At 39.6% G+C, this 21,311-nt stretch overlaps 1 protein-coding gene across 1 annotated transcript in view; it reads right to left on the reverse strand.

Annotated features, from left to right (window-relative positions):
* tlk2 (tousled-like kinase 2) overlaps positions 1-18,947 on the reverse strand; it is a 19,295-nt gene extending 348 nt beyond the window's left edge. The window contains exons 1-21 of the mRNA XM_017493766.3: positions 18,806-18,947; positions 17,640-17,722; positions 15,305-15,376; positions 14,318-14,384; positions 13,963-14,006; positions 12,440-12,538; positions 12,051-12,158; positions 11,847-11,939; positions 10,402-10,512; positions 10,184-10,320; positions 9,153-9,305; positions 8,972-9,038; positions 8,727-8,824; positions 8,037-8,118; positions 6,100-6,191; positions 4,569-4,658; positions 3,717-3,886; positions 2,446-2,581; positions 2,164-2,275; positions 1,417-1,524; positions 1-1,202 (exon numbers count right to left, since the gene is read on the reverse strand). The exon at positions 1-1,202 is cut by the window's left edge and continues 348 nt beyond it. Of these exons, the coding sequence (XP_017349255.1) occupies positions 1,029-1,202; positions 1,417-1,524; positions 2,164-2,275; positions 2,446-2,581; positions 3,717-3,886; positions 4,569-4,658; positions 6,100-6,191; positions 8,037-8,118; positions 8,727-8,824; positions 8,972-9,038; positions 9,153-9,305; positions 10,184-10,320; positions 10,402-10,512; positions 11,847-11,939; positions 12,051-12,158; positions 12,440-12,538; positions 13,963-14,006; positions 14,318-14,384; positions 15,305-15,376; positions 17,640-17,720 (2,094 nt within the window). The 5' untranslated portion in view covers positions 17,721-17,722; positions 18,806-18,947 and the 3' untranslated portion in view covers positions 1-1,028. The remainder of the gene's footprint in view (positions 1,203-1,416; positions 1,525-2,163; positions 2,276-2,445; positions 2,582-3,716; positions 3,887-4,568; positions 4,659-6,099; positions 6,192-8,036; positions 8,119-8,726; positions 8,825-8,971; positions 9,039-9,152; positions 9,306-10,183; positions 10,321-10,401; positions 10,513-11,846; positions 11,940-12,050; positions 12,159-12,439; positions 12,539-13,962; positions 14,007-14,317; positions 14,385-15,304; positions 15,377-17,639; positions 17,723-18,805) is intronic.
* Positions 18,948-21,311: the final 2,364 nt, after the last annotated feature.

Genomic DNA, 21,311 nt, shown 5'->3' on the forward strand with positions numbered 1-21,311 from the left:
CTTTTCTTTAATAAAAAAAAAAAAAAAAAAAAAAAAAAAAAAAAAAAAAAAAAAAAAAGGTCTTTGCATCAAAACCATTTAAAAATTATAATTGGAAAACAAAATCTCAAGTTAAACAGCACCACCTGCTGGCAGAGCTTGGCTTTGGTCACAGAGAAGAAGGGGGTGGGGGGTGGGGGGGGGTGGAAGAAAGTGAAATTGACCAACACTAGCTCTCACCCCAAGCCCAACCAAAAAAAAAATTAAAACACAAAAGGCGCTGTAAGACTTCATTAAAATTCCAAAACAGCAAAAACAAAACAAAACAAAAACAAACAAACAAAAAAAACCCAACCTGTTTTCATTTTAGCACTGCTTTTTGTTTGAACGATGGTGGTTTTGATATGGTTGAGTGAAATGTGGGCTACTGATACTGATGTAAGCTCACTAGCAAAATTCCCTAGACGGAAGGTGTACAGCAGGAAGTGGGCACTGGGAAGGAGAAGAAACTCATTTGCAATATCTTACACAGAAGACACCGTAGTAGGAGTGAGGGGGTTCTCCCACATCATTAGCTATTTGCCTTCAAAGAAACTGAAGATACTTTTTATGAATATGCCTGCATGTGTGCATGTTTGTGTTGTGGGGTGAAGGGTACGCATCAGTCCGTTTTATCTGTCCAAGCCCTTGCAGTTCTGTCCCCCGTTCAATCCATTATTATTTTCAGCATGACATGGGCTCAGGAATTCTCTCTCTTTCTTTCTCTTACATTAAAGGATGCCTTCTTTTTTTTTTTTTTTTTTAAAAAACCTCCCCACCCCACACAAGCTTTGCAGTAATGGGGAGAGGAAGAGGGGTACAGAGGGATGAACATTGCTCCAGTGTTCCATCCTTCCCTCTTTTCCCGTTCCTTCTGCTCTCTCTTTCCTTCTCTGTATACTTGGAGGCAGATCCTCCACTTCCACTTTGGGCGCTGCAGAACCGAGTACGGCAAATACAAAGCCCGGCTCTCTCTGCTCCGATCAGACAGGTATGGATGGGCGGGGCTCTCAGTTTGAGGCGCTGCTATTGGATGAGCTGGAGGTGGAGGCGACGGCCGTGCTGGAGTTGCCCGTGGTGGCAACGGATTTGCGGATGTGAGGGAGCAGGAAGGGGTCGCTGGCCAGCTGATGGACATCAATACGGTCCTCCTTGCGGTACACCAAACACCGACGAATGAAGGCCTGCAATGGTGTGCATGGATGTAAAAGAAAATAAATAAATGAATAAATGAATAAATAAATAAATAAATCAAAAATTAAACTAAACTGTCTATAATAAGAATAATAAGAAATTCATAAAATCACATCATTTATTAGTGATTGGAGGTTGTTTTTTTTTTTTTTTTTTTTTTAAAAAGGCACAACAAAAATAAAAAGGAGAGAACGAGACTTGTACCTTAGCCTCAGGTGAAACTCCAGGTTTGGGAGGGAACTGCACCTCTGTGGCTTTGAGTATAGTGTTCTCCTGTAGGATATCTTGCTGCGACTGATTATGACCAAACGGCTAGGATAGAGAGGGGAACAAACATGATTACTGGGATAAAATCTTGAACATTATTTCAGGTGGCACTATGACCCCCCCATGGCTTCAATTTGGTAATGATCATATTACTAGCACATGTAAATTGGCTACGGCGTTCCTTCAACTTTTTCCTCCCCCTCTAATTCCAAAGCAATCCAAAGAGTTGTCATTTGTGACACCAACTTGATTACCGGGAGAGAAGAAGAAAAAGGAAAAAGAAAAAAACAAAAACAAAAAACCCGCAAACTACCAAACCCAAACACTCAGCACTTTGCATGTCAAATTCTGAAAATTCCACAGCAAAAATCCAGTAACAACAATCACAAAAAAAAACCCTCAGTGAAATCCTGTATGGACTGACTACATGAGGATGCAATGGATCTGGAAAAGCCCAGACTACACTAATACAAAAGTAAACTGTAGTGAGCTTTTTGGGGAAGAAAAAAGTTCATTTTGCAATTTGTTACTGCCTTTTAAAATGTCAAAAACAAAACTTAAATTAACAGAGGCATGATATATTAGGGCTAAGAAAAAAGGCTAGCGCACAAAGACACCAATTCTTCACCAAAAATGCTGATTCTGTCAAAAAGAAAAATCAATCTGTTGTCAATTTCCTGTTACCTTTTTCCCATAGAGGCACTGGTAGAAGATCACACCAACTGACCACACATCCACTTTATTAGAGATCTTGGGTGGCTCTTTCCCTACCACAAAGCATTCTGGGGGCAGGTACCTACAAGTAGGACAGGGAATTAAAAAAATAATAATCCCCTCAATGTGATCTTAACTAAAATAGTGTGTAGGAAGCAGAAATTCACAATCGATGCTGATCTATAAGCAATCGTACTTAATTATGCACTGAACAAATTAGTGTTGGTGGCACAAGCTAACACACAAGCATACCAGTAAGTCCCAGCTCCTTGCGATGTAAGCTCCATGCCATCTACACCGTAGTTGTCGTCGTCCATGATCTTAGACAAACCAAAGTCTGTTATTTTTATCTCCCCGCATGCTGTGCCGTTCACCAGCAGGATGTTACCTGGATGCAACCACAAGAATCAGGTCAAAAGGTCAGCCAGTTAGAAGCATGGTGATTGTTTATGACAAGTCTTCCAAAACAATAAACCGTTTCTTTAGCTATAGAGATAGTGGACTCCATTTTAAGGGAGTCTGTTTCCCTGTAGGAAACCATTAAGACATCAGCGATGTGTGTTCTGTTGCCATCAATGGATTGACACCTTATAATTGCCTTTTTACAGTTTAATTCATACACACCTGGCTCTGTTAGTTCAATTTTACTGACGAAGTTACAACTGGAGCAACAAAAAAAGGTTTTCAAGGACAAATACCATGATTTGGATACATGACAGCTGTTGAACATGGAATGTTGTTTAAGAATGATTCACATCCGCCAACATCCATGTTAAAGCAAACTACAACCAACTACCCCTTATTAAAATTATAACCTAAATAAATTACTTTGATAACAGAAAAAAACAAGTCTATAATCTTGAACCTGATTGGTCAAATGGCGTGGGCTAATTTTCTATAACAGTAGCTCTGACAATAGTGCCACCTATCATTCAAATCACATGTTTATATACGTATTTAAACTCCACATGATCTAAGACTAAATATCATACAGGTTTGCAGAGAACTTTGCATGTTCCGGTTTATTTCAAACATGGCAAGCTGTTTTATTTGTTTGGTAAGAGAACAACTATTTATAGCTTCTATAAGTGTCGACAGGAACTAACTTGTTTTGTGAACATGCCACAACACGTAACTATAAACGGATAAAAAAAAGTATGACATGTACTTGTCATACGAGCAAAAGGTATGACAAGCAAGGCGCTTCAGGAAATGCTTTGGGTTGAGGACAGGAACTCCATTTCGTGTCTGCATCACGCCATCTTATCATCGCCCACTCAATCAGACAGATGTGCATATATACTGTTCATCTGTCGAAACTACAAAAGATGGGTCTGTGACCGGATGCTCAAACAAGGCACCAACATCCTGAATAGTGAAGCATGTACAGTATTTTCTCTTATGTCCATGGTAATGTTCCAGGACCTAGTTGATGATAATTATTTTAACCTCATCAATAGGACTCCCTGTTGTCACCTAGTTTAAGGTTTTAAAGTGTAACTGTAGTGTTTATTTAGTCTTACCTGGTTTAAGATCATAATGGATAATTGGTGGGCGGATCTCGTTCAGGTATTTCAGGGCGTTGACAACCTGCATAATGATGGACCGGCCCTCTTTCTCAGACATTAGCTTGTGTTGTTTCAGATAGAAATCCAGATCGTTGCCTTCACAATACTCTAGTACTGTGCAGAACCTACACAAACACACAAATAACACACAATCATTTTTTTCTCTTCCAATAGAAACAGCTTTATTTGTGATGCTCATAGTAATGGAAGTGTCATTTTACTGCATGCATTTTAAATCCATTCTTGCAGTCACAACCAGTATGGTCTACAGTGCATCCGGAAAGTATTCACAGCACGTCACTTTTTCCACATTTTGTTATGTTACAGCCTTATACCAAAATGGATTAAATTCCTTATGATTGGTTTGTGCTAGGAACATGCATTGCTAACTGTGGGACCGAATTTAGACAGGTGTGTGCCTTTCCAAATCATGTCCAATCAACTGAATTTACCACAGGTGGACTCCAATCAAGTTGTAGAAACATCTCAAGGATGATCAGTGGAAACAGGATGCACCTGAGCTCAATTTTGAGCGTCATGGCCAAGGCTGTGAATACTTATGTACATGTGATTTTTTTTTGTTTTTTATTTTCAATAAATTTGCAAAGATTTCAAACAAACTTCTTTCATGTTGTTATAATGGGGTATTGTTTGTAGAATTTTGAGGAAAGTAATTAATTTAATCCATTTTGGAATAAGGCTGTAACATAACAAAATGTGGGAAAATTTCTCAAAATATTCTCAAAATTCCGGATGCACTGTGTGTGTACATACAGTGTACGTGTAGGCAGTTAACGTGTCTCTTACGAGTCGGTGTCCAGAGAGAAGTAGTCGTAGAGTTTGACTATTCTGGGATGATCCAGTTCCTTATGGATGCGATACTCTCGGCAGGCATGTCTGAAACAAAGCATACAACAGGCATTGAGTCCTTGTGCCTTAAAAACCTCAAACAGTTTTTGCACGTTTCTTAACCCATGATATCACATGTCAGACAAGCCAATCATAGACATCAATATTTTAAGTCCACATGAAGTCAATATTGATGTTTTGTGGCTTTTAGTATGAATATGTTAGACTTAAGGCTATCTATAAGCTAGTGTGCTCCAGAACTATTGATGACATATTGATGACATCATTCAGCACTTCAGCATCTCATTAGATTTACTGTCCAATCAAACGCTCTCTAGAATCAGAAGTGTCCCGCTCCCAATATTATAAAAAATCCATGTTACTAACTGTGAAGTATTACTTAGCCCAAGCTGTGAGGTAAGTTAAACACTACAGGCCATTTTTTTTTTAAAAATGGGGGCATGTGCTGCCATGACTTCCTGTTTCAGGGGAAATTATGTCAACACATCGAATAACGCTGCACTTTTCAAGGCACTTCACAGGGACTTTAACTTCTCATAGATTCAAAGGAATAGGAAAAAAAAAATGTACACAATTTTCCCATTTCACAAATTCATCAGCGAAAACATGTTTAGTGTCAGAAGTGAGACATTTTTGCTAATGTACCTGACAAGTAAGGAAAGCATACTGCCAGGGCTAATAACTATTATTTATAGACGCGCCATATCGTTAACAAAAGGCACGTCACATAGCTACAACCTGCAGTAGTAATAATCATTTTCAGTTTGCTTCTCTAGAAGCAATATGGCTTAACTGCAATCATATAAAGTGAGTCTGTGGAGGTACAAGTCTTTTCCACTCTGGGTAATGTCTCTGGTGTAGTACACGGAGCTTGCACCCTCAAAGAAAAAAAGCAGTAAGAAGCTAGGAGTTCTCAGCTTGCATCATACAAAAATAAGAGTGTCATTTATGCACCTCCATATGATGTGTTTAACTGCAAAGAAACCACAAGTTTGCTAACAGCCTAGTTATAGGACAGTTTTGCATTGCGGTGTAGTTTTCATCCAGTATTTCCATTTCATCTCATAATTTTGGTGATTATGAAAAGACTGCATCATCCATGCAAGACCATTAATAATTAATCAAAAACAATTTGCACTGAAGGCCAGCGCAGTGTTTCTCAATCCTGGCCTTGCATTACTCCTACCCAGCACATTTGAGCTGTTTTTCCTCCTCTAACTCACCCAGCTCAACTTAGTGTCGTCTTGGTAATTAGCTGAATTGGGGAGGAGGGAAAACACCAATATGTGGAGGGCCAGGGATACTCCTGGTCCAGACTGAGGAACATCGCTCTAGAGCAAAACTTCTGACACTCAACAAGTCTTATCTGATGAACTACATTTAGTTATAAGTGTCCCTCTGACACAAAGATCTAGTTTTTACTAAACAAAAAGCATCACAGAGGGTGAAATGATCATAAATGTCCTACTTGTGGTAGTTTTCCTTCTTCTCATCTCTCCAGTTCTTATTGAGCTGATGAATTTTCACAGCCACGTACCGCTGTTCTGTCAAGTCAAATGCCTAGAGGAGGAGGGCAGAAATTAAAAAGAAAAAGAGTACACTCCAATACATAATCTACACTAACATTTATTCATTTTGCAGACACTTTCATTCAAACAGGGTTCGTACAGATTCTTCAGAATGAAATTCCAGGACTTCCAAGGACTTTTTAAGCACTTTTATTTGTTTTCAAGGACTATAGAAGAGGTGTTCATCCATTCTCTGTACCGCTTATCCTACACAGGGTTGCGGGGAGCCTATCCCAGGGGACACCTACCCAGGGTGCCAACCCATCGCAGGGCACACGCACGCACACACACACACTACTGACAATTTAGAGATGCCAATCAGCACATGCCTTTGGACTTTGGAGGAAACCCCCAAAGCACGGGAAGAACAAGCAAGCTCCACACACAAAGGGTAGCCGTGGGAATTGAACCGCCAACCCTGGCCGAGTGAGGCAAAGGTAATAACCCAAGTCACCATGCCCTCCCACCTCCTCTCCTAAAAAGAGAGGTCATTCAAACATTTATATATTAAAAAAAAAATTATAATAAAAATAAATAAAATATGTCATTATTATTATTATTATTATTATTATTATTAATACACATTTGTATATGGCTCCATTTCCAGCCAAGCTGGATTAAATGAGCATTTCCCAGGCATTGCTTCATCTTCACCATAACGTCAGTATACTCCAGGTGGAGAGCACTGTTGCCAACAACTTTCAGTGGAAAGTCGCTAAATGTTGCTAGCTGACGTCATACGCTAATTAGCATATTCATTACGTATTCATTCAATACTCTGCGTGCTCACATGCTGTATTTTAATACAGATAAGTTCCCAATAAAGCGGTTATCATTTACATAATTTGTGTTGTCGGACAACAGAACGAGGATGAAACATTGACTGAAACATGGCGCATTAAGAGACTACATGTTCACCAGCAGTCACTTCCAAGCTGCTGCTCTGCACTGCTGAAATCCCGATGTATAACCGTGACGTCGTCTGACAAAATCACCACACACACAATTTTAAGACAACGGGTGCGAATGCGCAGAGATTTCGGCTATATTCACACGTAAAATGATCACACAAATTAGAAGCGAAAGAATGTGCTGCTCCACTCTGAGTAGCGGCGAAGACAGGTGTACCTATGGGTGGAAAGCAGGACCTCGCGGGGCAGTACTGGCCACTCTCTTCTACAGGAAGTTGCCAAGGTTTGCCCAAAAAGTCGATAGATTTCCTCGCTAGGTGCTTTTTTATTTAAAGAAAGAAAAAACAAAAATGTGCTAAATGGGTCTGAAAAGTGGACCAGAGCTGTCTCCGTCACAATGAGTGAGTGAATAGTGTGAGGAGGATGAGGGGGAGGGGTTGCAGCAGGGAGTCATATTGGGTGAAAGGATTGTATTCGTTCTATTCGTGTTCTATCAAAAATAAACACTTTAAAGTTTGTTAGCAATTTCGTATTTACTGACACTTTTTTTTTTTTTTTTATAAATAAATTCAAGCACTTTTTAAGCACCACTTGATAAAATATGGCTATTTTCAAGGTTTTCTGGTACTTAAATTTCAAAAAGCCAAATTCAAGCACCTTGTACAAACCCTCTCCAAAGCGACTTACAATTGAGGAAATAATGTGCTATTATAATGAACCTTCAATGTAGAGACACAATTTGTACACTTGAAAAATTAAGTGCACTTTTAAATATTGTATGAGTGGTGAACAAATGAAATGCATTAGCTAGCCTACCAGGCAAGTAGACGCTCCAGTGTGCTGCCCAGCCCAATGTAAGTGACTAGGCTAAAAAAGTGGTAGATAATGTAAAGTAATGCAATGTAATGACATCAGTGCTCTCCTACCTTGTAAACTTCACTAAAGCCACCTCGGCCCAGCAGGTGCAGGAGCAGGTAACGGTCATTCAGCGTGGGGTGATCTTTGAACCTGACAAACGCAAACAAACCAAATAGTGATGTTAAAGGAATGTTTCAGCATTTTCCCCACAACACCTGTTCATCTACCATATCTGTAGCAAATGAGTGATTAGCAGAAAAAAGATTTCGGACATTCTTCCCTGGACTGAGAAAATAAAATAAAACCCGTTTACTCATAACTCACTTATAACAGATGTTTAAGGCCAGTTGTTGGGAGGGACAAACACTAAAGTGAATTTTTGAATTCATTTTTCCCCAAATGCCCTTCTAAATGAAGATCTGATTTGCCATTACAAATATAGTTTTGAGGATCTGACGGCGCATGGACAATAAAAACATCAGGGCAACTGTAAGTACCTGGACTGATTTCTATTGCTCCGGTGTTGAAAAGTTGGATTAAACTAATTAGCAGCTTTAGACTTTATTGTTTGGGAGTAACTGCTGTGGTTTTTACATTCACTTGTAACTTGTCACGCATTTTAAAATGTTTGACAGGATTCCACGACAGCTCTTAGACATCCATTATAAGCAAGTTTCAAGTAAACAGTGGAACGTTATCAAACCGAAGCCTGAAACAGTAAAACAGCAGAGGAAGAGGAGGAGGAGGAGGAGACGTACTGGGAGTTATCTTCATTGTGTATTCTCTTAAGCTCTCGGATGTGAAGATTACGCACTCGTTCCAGCCTCTCCAATTCAACTTGGATCTCGGCTTCCTCCTACGCAGCGCACACAGTTTTTTAGGCGAAACACAGATTGTCATAATAAAAACACACTAAACGCAGAATGCCAAGTCTGTTACAAAAGATTAAGCATGATAAAATAGAGAATAGCAAACATCTGGTTGACTCTGGCGTGCTCTTTACCTTCTTTAAGTGACCAAGTCTCAATTTGAAAATCTCTTCTTGCTCGTGATATTCTGCTAGTGATAACCTATCAGTAGATTTATAGCACAGGAAACAATAATGTAAAACATTTAAAAAGAAATGGATCAATAATGCAGCTGGCAGGTAGAGCTTTGTTCCCTCTGGCTTTCTCTGTACTCACATCTCGTTCTCTGCTCCATTGCTCTTGTTCTTGCGTTTATTGGGTTCTAGGTTGGGTGGCGGAGTCTGGGCTGCGTTGGGTGGCTTCTTCTTCGCCAGGAGCTTCCTCTGTCTTTCGATGTCCTCTCTCTGTGAGTTCACCCGCTCCTGCTGCCTACACACAAAGTGAAAAATAGAAACTCAACTAACAAAGTTATTTAAAAAAAAAAAAAAATACTGCAGTGCTCAATGCTCAATCCTGGGAACATCCAGGCTTTGAAATGTGGGCCACATGCGCCATGTCTTATCTGAGGCTACTCATAGGAGTCATCATAAGTGCAAATTTTAGTTAGTAATGCCCTGTTTGATGATCCAAAAAGGCAACTCCTAAAATAAATGCACATGCATAAATGTATCTGATCGTTCTTTCAGTAGAAATTGTGTGTTTTTAAACAGTTAGAATTAAATGTTTTGGAAATCCAATAATCAATGGTGGTGCATTCCATGGGGGGGGGGGGGCACAAATTATTGCGAGACAAAAATGAACTTATTTAATCTCCTATATACAGTGGGGGAAATAAGTACTGAACGCGTCAAAAACCTTTTCCGTAGATATATTTCCATTGAGACTATTCACGTGAAATTTTCACCAGACTTTGGCTTCAACTCAAGAAATTCACACATAAAGAAACCCAAACAATAAAGTCCATAAATGAAGTGTGTAATAACGAGGAATGACAGGGAAAAAATTTAAATTAGCTTAAATTTAAAACATATCAACCAGACTAATGGTACTATCATGTACTGATGCAATTACAACGTCGTATAAAAAATAAAACATAATGCAGATGCCATTCTATTAGCAGCTGTTGCTTAATTATATTATATTATAATTATGTCCCTAATTATATTGGTCTCTCGACTCTCAAATACTTGGAGATTATGTCCTATATTTTAATCTAATGAGACACATTTCATTTCTGATCATGAATCAGTTCCTGAGTTATGAACCTGAAAATATGGATCACTACTTCTCACTGCTCTAGGGCTTACTTGATTAAATTCTGAAAGGCATATCCATCGGTCCATTGCTCTGTAAAGGATGCACCGTGTCGCACTGTAGTGAAATGGCCCAGTCGGAGACGGTCCTGCATGCTCTTGTCCCTGCACGCCATCTTCTCCTGCTTCGACTGAACACACATCCGCTCACTTAACACATGATTCACGTTATATTAACTTTACCCGCACACGCAGGAGCAAGGAGTGCATACCTTCTCAATGAGCAGCTTCTTGCTCATAGTCACACATTTGTTGAGGCGTTCCTTACAGCGCTCCAACATTCTCTGCTGCTCATCGATCTGTCTGCGCAGGTCACAATTCACCTGAAACACAAACACACACAACCAGTCAAAACTTTGGAGATACTTGACTGAAATATTTTTCACGATCTTAAAAACCTTTTGATCTGAAGGTGTAGGATTAAATGTTCGAAATCTGTGTTGTAGAATATAAATATAAAATATAATTGTGCCAACATATTCATTTGCTTCATTAAAAAACAAACATTATTTACAAAAAAAATAATAAAACGTAATAGTTTACTTATATTCTCAAAAGCAGCCAATAAGTGTCCAGCATAGGTGGGAACTCCTTTAATACTGTTTAAAAAAACAACTCAGGGGGATTCGTCAAGAACCTGGTTGAGAAAATGCCAAGAATACATTTCTGGAAATTCTAGGCAAAAAAGGGCATTACCCCTAGCCAGTTCAGGTATTTCATGTGTTTCCGCTCAAGCACACCTGGTGCAACTAATGAAGCGCTTGATTAGTTGCATCAGGTATGCTTGAGACAACACCTGTTTTGCATATTTGTGCTGTTGTGATGGATTCTATTCAGGTAGTTGAATAATTTTGAGACTGGAGAAGTCATTATAAGTTGCATTTTTCAGTTGAATTTGGGGAAACCACTTGAAGCATTCGTTGTGTTGAACTATTTCAATTGCTTTTGTTTGATTTTATTTGACAATAAACCTGATTTGCATATGGGAATTGAATCATTTTGATTGCAACTGTATGTACAGGAACAATTAAGGAAAGATAGCCCAAAAGTACAGATCGGGTTTGAAAGATAACCCAAAAGTCCAGATCGAGTGAAACACAGGAACAGACACGTCACGGAAGGCCTGATTGGCTCTGAATTTACCTTTAAAATGAGCCATGAATGTTGGAATGTTTAGATGTGCTTTTCTGAAAATCATACCCAGTCCGAGTAGGTCTACAGCAGCAGGACATTAGCTCCTCAAGACTACATGTATAATGAAATACATACATGTCTCCTATGAATGGCTATGAATTAGCACAAGACTACAGACTTCTGGGCTTTGAATCGACTGTAACGGTCAATATAATATTAAATCAATATATTTATGGAAAAGATGCAAGACTGCATCTTTTACTCCAACTTATTTTCTTCTCATGGACTCTCAGTAATGAAAGTGTATAGTCGCATATAAAATCCCAGAGATGCCTGCTCAGTACAGCACTGAAATTATTCAACCACCCTGGAGTTTGCTGGAAAGCAGTCTGTATTTTGGACTTGAATTTTCTAAATGGGGGGAACTTATTTTAGCATCTCAGCAGCATATGTAAAGGCTGAACTAACCTCATATTCCTATGCCTGGGGATATGAAGCCGTGTGCTGTTTCTACAATGCTTACCCTGAGCAAATCATCGATGCGTCCCTCTTTTTTCTCGAGGTCTGAACTCTTACTGCTCTCCAGCGCAGCCAGCTTCTCCAGAGTCATGTCCGACTGAGGAAGAACAAAACCGTTCAAAAGTGCCCCCTAGCATGTATTGCATCATCATCATCATCTTTATTTATAATGCGCATCATGACGTGCAATTGTATGAATCTATGGTACCTGTGTTGCCCGGTGCTGCTGCGTGTGCGTGAAAGCTGGTTTGAGGGCGCACGATGAGTGGGAGTGGTCTGTATTGGAATTGATAGAGGACGGACTTCCTTGCTGCACCTGTCAATCACAAAGCATAAAACCTTCATACCGGCCTTCCTTCACTGAATTAAATGATTATGAACACCATTCCATGGTACATAAAAACAAGCTGCACCATCACTGGATTAATTCTAATCAAATATTTGATCCGACAGCTGAGTGAAATGACCAGGAATGCAGCCGATGCAGCAGACAAACCTGATGGAGTGACAACAGGAGTGCAGAAAAAAATTAAATAAAAAAAATTAATAAAAAGAGCGAGAAATGAAGGAAGGAGAGCGTGAGAGCACAAGACTCACTGCAGCAGGAGGGTTGGAGAGAGAGTGCTGCGGGGAGGAGCGCACCACAGGAGGAATGCCACGTGCCGGACTAGTGCCAGTACCACTACCCCCCGCAAACTGGACATAGAGAGAGAGAGAGAGAGAGAGAACGGTTAGAGTAAAGAGTGAAAGATTAGTAAATAAATCTGTGCGGTTAACAAAAAACAGCCCTCATCGTATCATTGTGCGTTTTGATCTGCAATGCATCAGTATTCACTTGAGGGGTGATGCCATATGTTGTTGTTTACAGGATGCTGGTGTTCTCCCTAGCAGCCATCTTTTTTTGCTACTACAAAGGATTGCTGGATCACTTGCAAATGCAACCTAGGTGCAGCTGTCTTACTGGTCTCATCCTGAAATACTCTCGAACATTGTGTAGCAGTTCTCAGTCTAATGCACAGTCACTGCCTCGAGCTTGCTGTTCAGACTGTCAAAACATATTTAATTCTCAAGGGCATTTGTCACAGACTGTGTAGGTCTTTTTCTACACATTTCTACACAACATGTTTATTTTATGTTCAAGTTCACAAACACCTTTTTCTTTTCAAGCTAATTCTCACTCAAAAGCAGAAGTCAGCTTAGAGTCCATAATAAGTAGACTACAGTGTGTCACTATGCTATTTGCTCGTCAGACCAAACAGCATCCTAAAGCAGGAAGGTAGATGTGTTTGGCGTTTGATTAAGTGGGCTTTAAAATGCGTGTCAGAAACAGAGATGAAAATGCAGTCTATGTTCAGGTGTTGCATGTGAAAATCAAGCTACCCGATCTACAGGACAATATAAAAAGGTTGGTAAAACCTTATTTTTGCCGTGTTTTATTTTTATCTTATTAAAGGACCTCTTTTTTGGTAGGTTAAAAGGCCTCGGCATTAAGTGTTCCGAAGGTCTGCTTATCTGGCTGTACTATACTGCTGGCATTTTCCCTGTAAACCTAATTATCACGAGCCATACCGAGCATTATTAAAATGTACATGATGAAAAAGAACATGAAATATTATAACAACATTAGCAACACCCGTACTATATTCGGGAATTCATCAGCACTGCTGCAAAAAGAACAAAATGCCATCAAAATTCCCCAAAAGTCTTTTTGTGGCTTTTAAGTCATATTTATAACCTAGTGGCCTTGTGGGAATTAACTCACGTTAATCAAGAGGGGACGCACGTGCGCTTATGCCACCCTCAGCCTAAATAAATAAATAAATAAATAAATATATATTATAAAAATAATAATAATAATTTATACCGAGGTTGTCTATAACCAATAAGAAATTATGCACTTTCCTGTTGAAAATGCTTCACAACGCAAGTATGGCTTTTAAGGTTTTAAAAGCTTGCACAAATGATGACTAAACAACCTGCAAAATTGATTCAGATGCATCAGGTACAGATTTCCAGAAATGAAATCGAGCACTGCATTTAAATAATATTGATAATCCGTTCCTGTTTCAGTTCAGAAACGGATCATTACATATACACACACTCAACCTATTAGAACTCACCTCAAAATAATCACTGATTTTGTGTCCTCGGCCTCCTGCTTTCGCTAGGGGGGGTGGGGGGTTGGGTGGAGATACAAATAAAATGAAAAATAAAATTAAAAAAAGTTCTCAGAAATTCTAATGATCAAAACCTCTATTAGATGATATATTGCTGATTCCTCAGTCTTGAAACACAATTAAGTTATGCTATCCTGATTCTAACAACCACATACATTCTGCCTAACATCTGGGGGAGAGAGAGAGAGAGAGAGAGAGAGAGAGAGAGAGAGAGAGAGAGAGAGAGAGAGAACCCTTCAGAGATAAAGTAGAAGAGAAAGTGAAAGTGCGATCAGTCAAGAATTTGAAAATCCGCTACCTTGGCTGTCAAAGGGGTCTCCTTTCCTCTTACGTGTTCTCTGGTCATTCGGCTTCTTCTCAGGTGTCTGTGTATATTTAAGAGAGAGAGAGCACAGATGAAACAGGAATTTATGACTTCAGTTCATTCCGCAATTCCTCTTGGTCGAGACGTCTCCTTGAAGTGTGTTTTCTCACAACTTGCAGACTAGACAACAGGCTCTTTAAGACTAAACAAATCAGTACAGTTCTACTGTGACTGTGTACACATGCCATCAACAATATCCCCCCAAGGAGATGATCCTCTCGCACAGCAAAAAGAAAAACACTTCACACTGGGGAAAAGTAAGCAAGGTTAAGAAATTCGATAACTTCTCCTAATCCTGCTCTTAGCTGCAAGTATTTTAGCCATATTAACTCTTTCAGCATGTTTTAGTAGTAATTATGTAAAGCTTGATGAAGAAACAACCAGCGTCGGGCTGTGACCGGACCATGTTTCTGCATATAACTAATAAAAAGCAACACTCTTTGTGCATCGCATTTTACACTTAATAAAACATAAATGAAATAAAATCATGTTTTGAAAAAATGCAGTCATGTTACTGAGAACCCGCAAAGTTCCCGTAGACTCTATTGTTACGAAGCGATGACACTGGAGACTCCTTCCAAATTTTTTACATTATATATGTTTACAAGCCCCACCAAATCAATGCTTTTGTATTATATATATTAAATTCATTTATTATTGGACTTATATTAGTGTGGCACATCCGCCAAACCGTCCCTGTGAATTAGGGTTTCGACAAGAACATATCAGAAAGAATGCCTTAATATAAACCTGTGATTTGTCTTGTGGCCTCCACTACTGTCAGAGCTGCTATTATAGAAAAATCAGCACCTTCTGACCAATCAGCGCTGTGGGAGAAGCTATATTAAGCGACCACAGGACTTAGTAGGAAAAGTATGCGTATGATCCAGATTGGTGTGTGTGTGTGCGTGTGTAACTAACCTCGAGCTCTTTGTCACTCAGAGAGCCCACACTACACAGACTATGATTGGATGACTCGTTGTGCCCAGAACCCTACGGAGAGAAGCGAAACAGCAAATACATAAACGTGTACAGAGCTTCAAATGTTAAAACATGAGGGCTGAAATGAAATGAACATCCTGTTTACGAGTGCACGGCACTGCTGTGACACCAAGACGGCCTTGAGATCAAGCGAACGCTGCTATTCATTACCCCCTGACATTTTTCCATCCCATTAGGCCAGAGGACTGCAATGCCAACAGTATTCAAGGTTGTACAGAAAGAAGACGGGATGGGGGTGGGGTGGAGAAGAAGTCTTTTTTTTTTTTTTTTTTAATAACTCATCTCTCTCTCAGGCCACTTCAGCCTCAGTGGAAAAAAAAAAGAAAAAAAAAAAACACATGCATTATTCATAATCAAAATAAGACAGGACAATCTGCCGTGACACACCTGACGCGCATCACGAACGAGACTCATGTTTCTAGTGAAATGTTTCCGCTGCCTCTGCACGTCTCACAGTTTAATCATCATTGTGAGATGTGGTTTTTCCACATGCCAAATATGTATTTAAACTAACTTAACACTACCCCACTGTGACAAAATGAAGCAATCCCAAGTGAATCCTAGAAATTTTGTCTTTATGGAATTATGACGATATCATATAGATCTTGTGATACAGGTCACAATATAATGTTGCAGACATGTGCATTTTTTTTTATTTTTTATAACGCTGACCAACACCATTGTTACCTACAGTAACAGGTACAGCTGAGGTCATAAATTTAGATTCGCCTTCCAGGATCTGCAAAATGTTAATTAAAAAAATGTAAATAAAATAGGGATGATAAAAATTGCATTGTTTTTTTTTTTTATTTAGTCCTGCCCTGAATAAGCTATTTCACATAACAGATCGTCCACAACACTACAACTGAATTTACACAAATGAACCAGTTCAAAAAGTTTACACACGCTTGATTCTTAATCCTGTGTGTTGTTACCTGGATGATCAACGACTGTGTTTATGTGTTGTGATAGTTGTTCATGAGTCACTTGTTTGTCCTGAGCAGTTAAACCACCCGCTGTTATTCAGAAAAATCCTCCAGGTACTACACATTCCTCGCTTTTCCAGCATTTTCCGTATATTTGACCCCTTTCCAACAGCGGCTATATGATTTTTAGATCCATCTTTTCACACTGAGGACTATTGAGAGACTCAAACAGAACTATTACAAAAAGGTGCAAATGTTCTCTGATGCTCAAGGAGGCAACACTAGACATTAACAGCCAGGGTGATGTAAGCTTTTGAACAGGATGATCGGTGCAAATTGTTGGCAATTTGTGTAATTATTTAATCTTTCACGCTTTGCCCTATGTCCAAAAAAAAGTTAACTGGAGTTTAAGTTTAGACAGGATGTACTCTGCACTTCAGCCAATCGGGAGACGATCTGGATTTGGCTTAATTCGCATACATACACATTAATGAAGATTCAGGGTAAATACAATGGTGGTTGTCATTCCGGAGCAGAACAATTCAGTAATGAATATCTAAAAGGGCAAGCTGTCAGTGTGTGCACAGATTCATCAGGTCACAGAACAAAATACGTACTTTTCACATAAAATCGCTCAAAACACACTTACGACAAACAAGCAACACACACCAATGGGTTTTCTCACAGATACCAAACAGTCCTTACGAACGGTGTTTTATTTTAGATGCAGTTGTGCACCTCGCCTATTTTTTTTCTGTACACGTCGATTTCGAGTATCATCCACTATCTTATTCTGACATCCTCCGAGTTATAGAACAACTTGTCAGCAAGCTTTTGCTTCCAAGTGACGCAAACTTAAGAGACGTGATGACTTTGGGCTCAACACCACACACAATCACGACAGTAATTCCAGTCCAAATCAGTCTCCATACTTAGTATCAGTTCTTTGTGTCTCTGGTGATCGATTATATCCAGGAGATGTTCAAGTATCACTAATGATGCGTTCATTATAATGTTCACTGCAGAATTAACATTAGCAATGTTTGTAACTAGATATACCAGATGTACATCCTATGGACATGGCACTAACCTGAAGGTCTTTGCAATTACCAGCAAAGGCAAATTTGGCCTCGCTAAGGCTATGATTTTGATGTTTTTATCAATGGACACAACATCAAGAGATCAAATCAGGTAACTGCTTTATAAAGTGACTACATACAGATGTTGTAGACGGAAGTGATTTGCATCAACAGAAAGGGGAAAGCAAAGAAGAGGACAATGATGGAAGGGGATCTGAAAGATCTGAGCAGTGCGTTGGCATGGCAGACCTTGGCGACTCCGACCCCAGTGAATCGAGCCTCGAGCAGCTCCTGCCTCCGAGGATCCAAGCTGTGCAGTTCCTCCATCATGACTGCAAAAAAACAGAGAGAGAGAGAGAGAGAGAGAGAGAGAGAGAGAGAGAGAGAAAGAGGGGATGGTTTGCATCTCATTACGTAGCCATAGTGATGCTGGGAGGTTTGATACCACAGTAATGTCTGTGTGACATGTTGAGTCATGGGCCACTGATGCATGCATTTTCGAGACCTTTCCTAGACTTGATGAGTCTCTCTGATTGCTTTTTCACTAAGCCACTTGCATGAAAACATCCCACAGGCCTGCTGAGACTTACAGCATCGAAAATCAGTAGTCACACGACTCCACATGACACGTCCTCACACAACACACACGTTCAATCTGTGTAGAATGCATTAACACATCATGTCCTAAACTATAACACTGATCTACAAGGACAGTTTAGACCTGAATAACTTCATTAGGTCAGAAGCAGGGCCCAGAGGTGGCTGGAGGGAAAAAACAAAAACACACACAAAACAAACAAACCACGATGCCAGCCAAAAACTAACCAGCTCTACAACGAGCTACCTAACATCCACAGGCTAAATCAATCAAGCCACAAGGCTAGCTACCGAACTATGCAATCATTAAGGATGCAACAAAGTTACGTGTAGCTCATTTAACCGAAATGTGAAATACAAAACGCATATCAAGGAATCACTCAACCTAATAAAAACACTTATATTATCCCCCCTCTCTCTTTAAATGTTTTACATTATCAAAGCAGACGTTAAGTGGTTATCTAGCTAAAAACACCATGCAAGCTAGATAGCTAAAGCTAGCAGACAAACTGTTACTTCAGAGAAGCATTCGTGTAACGTTTTATGCATTAAATAAAAATATAAACAAAAAAGACTAGTTCAGAAAATCTCTCTTTTTTTAAAGAGAGAGAAATGTTTACTTAAAATACATTTTCTTAAACACTTAACTAGCGTGTTAGCTGAAGCTAACCTGATCTGACCCATGGGGTTTGGCACCATCAAGACATTGTTCACTCTTCTGCTATTAAATAAAAGCACAGTTAACAAGCTAATTAGATTCCTTCCAAGTTTTGACAGCCAGCGGAAAATTACTAAACAGCACGGAATCCCAGTTTTACCTGAGCTGTCGATGGTTTCGACTTGTGATGTGTATTTTTTTTTTGGTTTAGTTTGTGACTGCTCTCCTCCTCTTTGTCACTACAGACCTCGTCCTCGGTTAGCCAGACATTCCCGAACAAGGCCTCGAATCCCCGAGTCTCGCCAGCGCTCAGTGTGCGGCGCAAGGCGCGTGGTGCTCGGCTCCGGCTCCGAGCGTCAAGCGGAGGCTGTGGTACCTCCTGACACGAGGCCTCGAGATGGACAACCTTTCCTTTCGGCCTGCTTAAAAACAGTCTATCAACTGATGAGGTTCTCTACGCTCCTTTCTTTTTACAAAGCAATTTCATGCTGCCTACACAGCGATTTCCACCGAGCGACGGTCAAAGCGCATCGAACATGGCTCCGCTTCGAGCGATTTAAATCTCGATCCTCTTCTCGGCTGTTTCTTTGCGATGCCGACTGCGGGTCAGCAGCACCGAACCGGGCTCAACGCCGCCTCAACTAATAAAAAACTGCGCCCAAAATCAAGTTCCGTGTGCACATCTCCCCAAAACAAGCACGACGTGTTTGAGAAGTGAAGCTGGTCCCGGACGGTCAGTTAAATCCGGATCGATTCGGTTCGGTTTCTCATCTTTCGCAATGTAAACAATAATCGGTAAAATCTCATATTTTCTCGTGAGATTGTGCAAGATGTTCGTGCATTCGGCCACGCCCCATTTCTAAATTCCATACTTTCTGTTAAAATGTGTATTTTTCCTCTGAAAGACACTTTAATTAATGGTCGATATATAACGAAAAGCTTTGCATTAACTTTACAGTCTCAGAAATAAAGGTATCAGATTGTACTTTTCCTTGTCTTTGAGGTGGTATCATCAAGGGTATAGCTTTTACACCTTTTAGTATTCATCTGGACATGTGAATAGTGTACCTTTTTAAAAATAATGTAAGGACCTTTTTTTAAACAAGCACTCGTGCCCCTTTTCAAACTTCTCTCAAACAGTGTTTTCAACTAACATTTGTGGGGGTCCATTTACATGTAAATTCCTTGCATATGAAAGTCTGTCTGTGTAACATGACTGAATGGTGATGACACCTTTTAACTTAATTCAGTTGGTAATTAATTCACGGGTATAAATAAGGCACATCAATTCGATGTGGTCATGTTACTCCTTTTGACTAGCAACACAGACTCAAAACTAATTTTTCATTTATGGCCTTTTCTTTTCTTTTTTCTTTTTTAATAGGCCATGTTAAAATCTATGAAGGTATATGAAACCAAGCCCCAACTATCTACTCAATAGAGTGCTCAAAGTTGTAACGTTGCAATTGCTTCTCTCCTGCTCTACACAAATGGTAAATGGTCTGTACTTACATAGCGCTTTCATCCAAAGTGCTTTACACTATGGCTCATTGCTGCATTAACACACACACACACACACACACACCAATGGTCGCAGAGCTGCCATGCAAGGTTCTAACTTGACATCAGGAGCAACTTGAGGTTTAGTGCCTTGCCCAAGGACACTTCGGTATGTGGAGTCACGTGGGCCGGGAATCGAACTGCCAACCCTACGTTTAGTGGACAACCTGCTCTACCACCTGAGCCCCAGCTGCGAAGATGGTGAAGATGAAGTGTGATGTTAACAACTATAACTCTAACAAAGGCTTTGATGGGATTTAAGCCATCCCAGGATCTCATTCTACTCAGAGAAGAAATGGAGAAATGCCACATAATGCGAAAGTTCAGATCTCATGTTGTGTAGCATTTGATTATAAAATGATTCATTTTATCCAGGTGATGCGCAGTTCAGTCCAGATAGTTGTAGGAAAAGCAGACAAAGCCACAATTAAACACAGTAAATCACTGTAGTTATACAAGTTATCCTAAATACAAGAATTCTGGATGAAGATCTTTAGAATTCTGCCTAAAATGACACTAGTAGTTATAAACATCAGTCCTGATTATTTTCATAAGTACAGCAGTAGCTCTCTTACTTTACTGTCTAACGGCAGTAATGAAATTTCTGATGTAGAAAACAAATGCACGAATCTTTGGCTTTGACTAAAAGCTACAAACATAAGTCATAAAGCAGCCAGTCAATGCACAAGTGAAACAATCCTGACACAAATACTATTAATACATACTTATAATAGCAATAAAGTAATATGAATAACTACAAGGAGTGCAGAAATATTACAAAGAGCAATTGCCACTGTTGCTAACATTTTCTTCAAATGTATAAATAGCTTTTTCAATCATTTATTCAACATAAATATCAATAGATGTGATATTGATGAAAACAAACAACCACAAAAAAAACAACAACAACAACTTATGGATAGTTTTACAGGCAGAATAACCTTGTTGATGAGAGAAGTCAGAAGACAAGAGGTCAGTGATTGAGCCTGATAGAAAGTCTATAGTAACTCAGATAAAATTCCTTTACAACCATGTTGAGCAGAAAAGTATACTCAGCAAAAAAAAAAACATGCACATGGTTACATGTCATTTTCCACTGCAAAGAC

The sequence above is a fragment of the Ictalurus punctatus genome, chromosome 2, assembly GCF_001660625.3.
Source record: "Ictalurus punctatus breed USDA103 chromosome 2, Coco_2.0, whole genome shotgun sequence".
NCBI classification, from domain to species: Eukaryota; Metazoa; Chordata; class Actinopteri; order Siluriformes; family Ictaluridae; genus Ictalurus; species Ictalurus punctatus.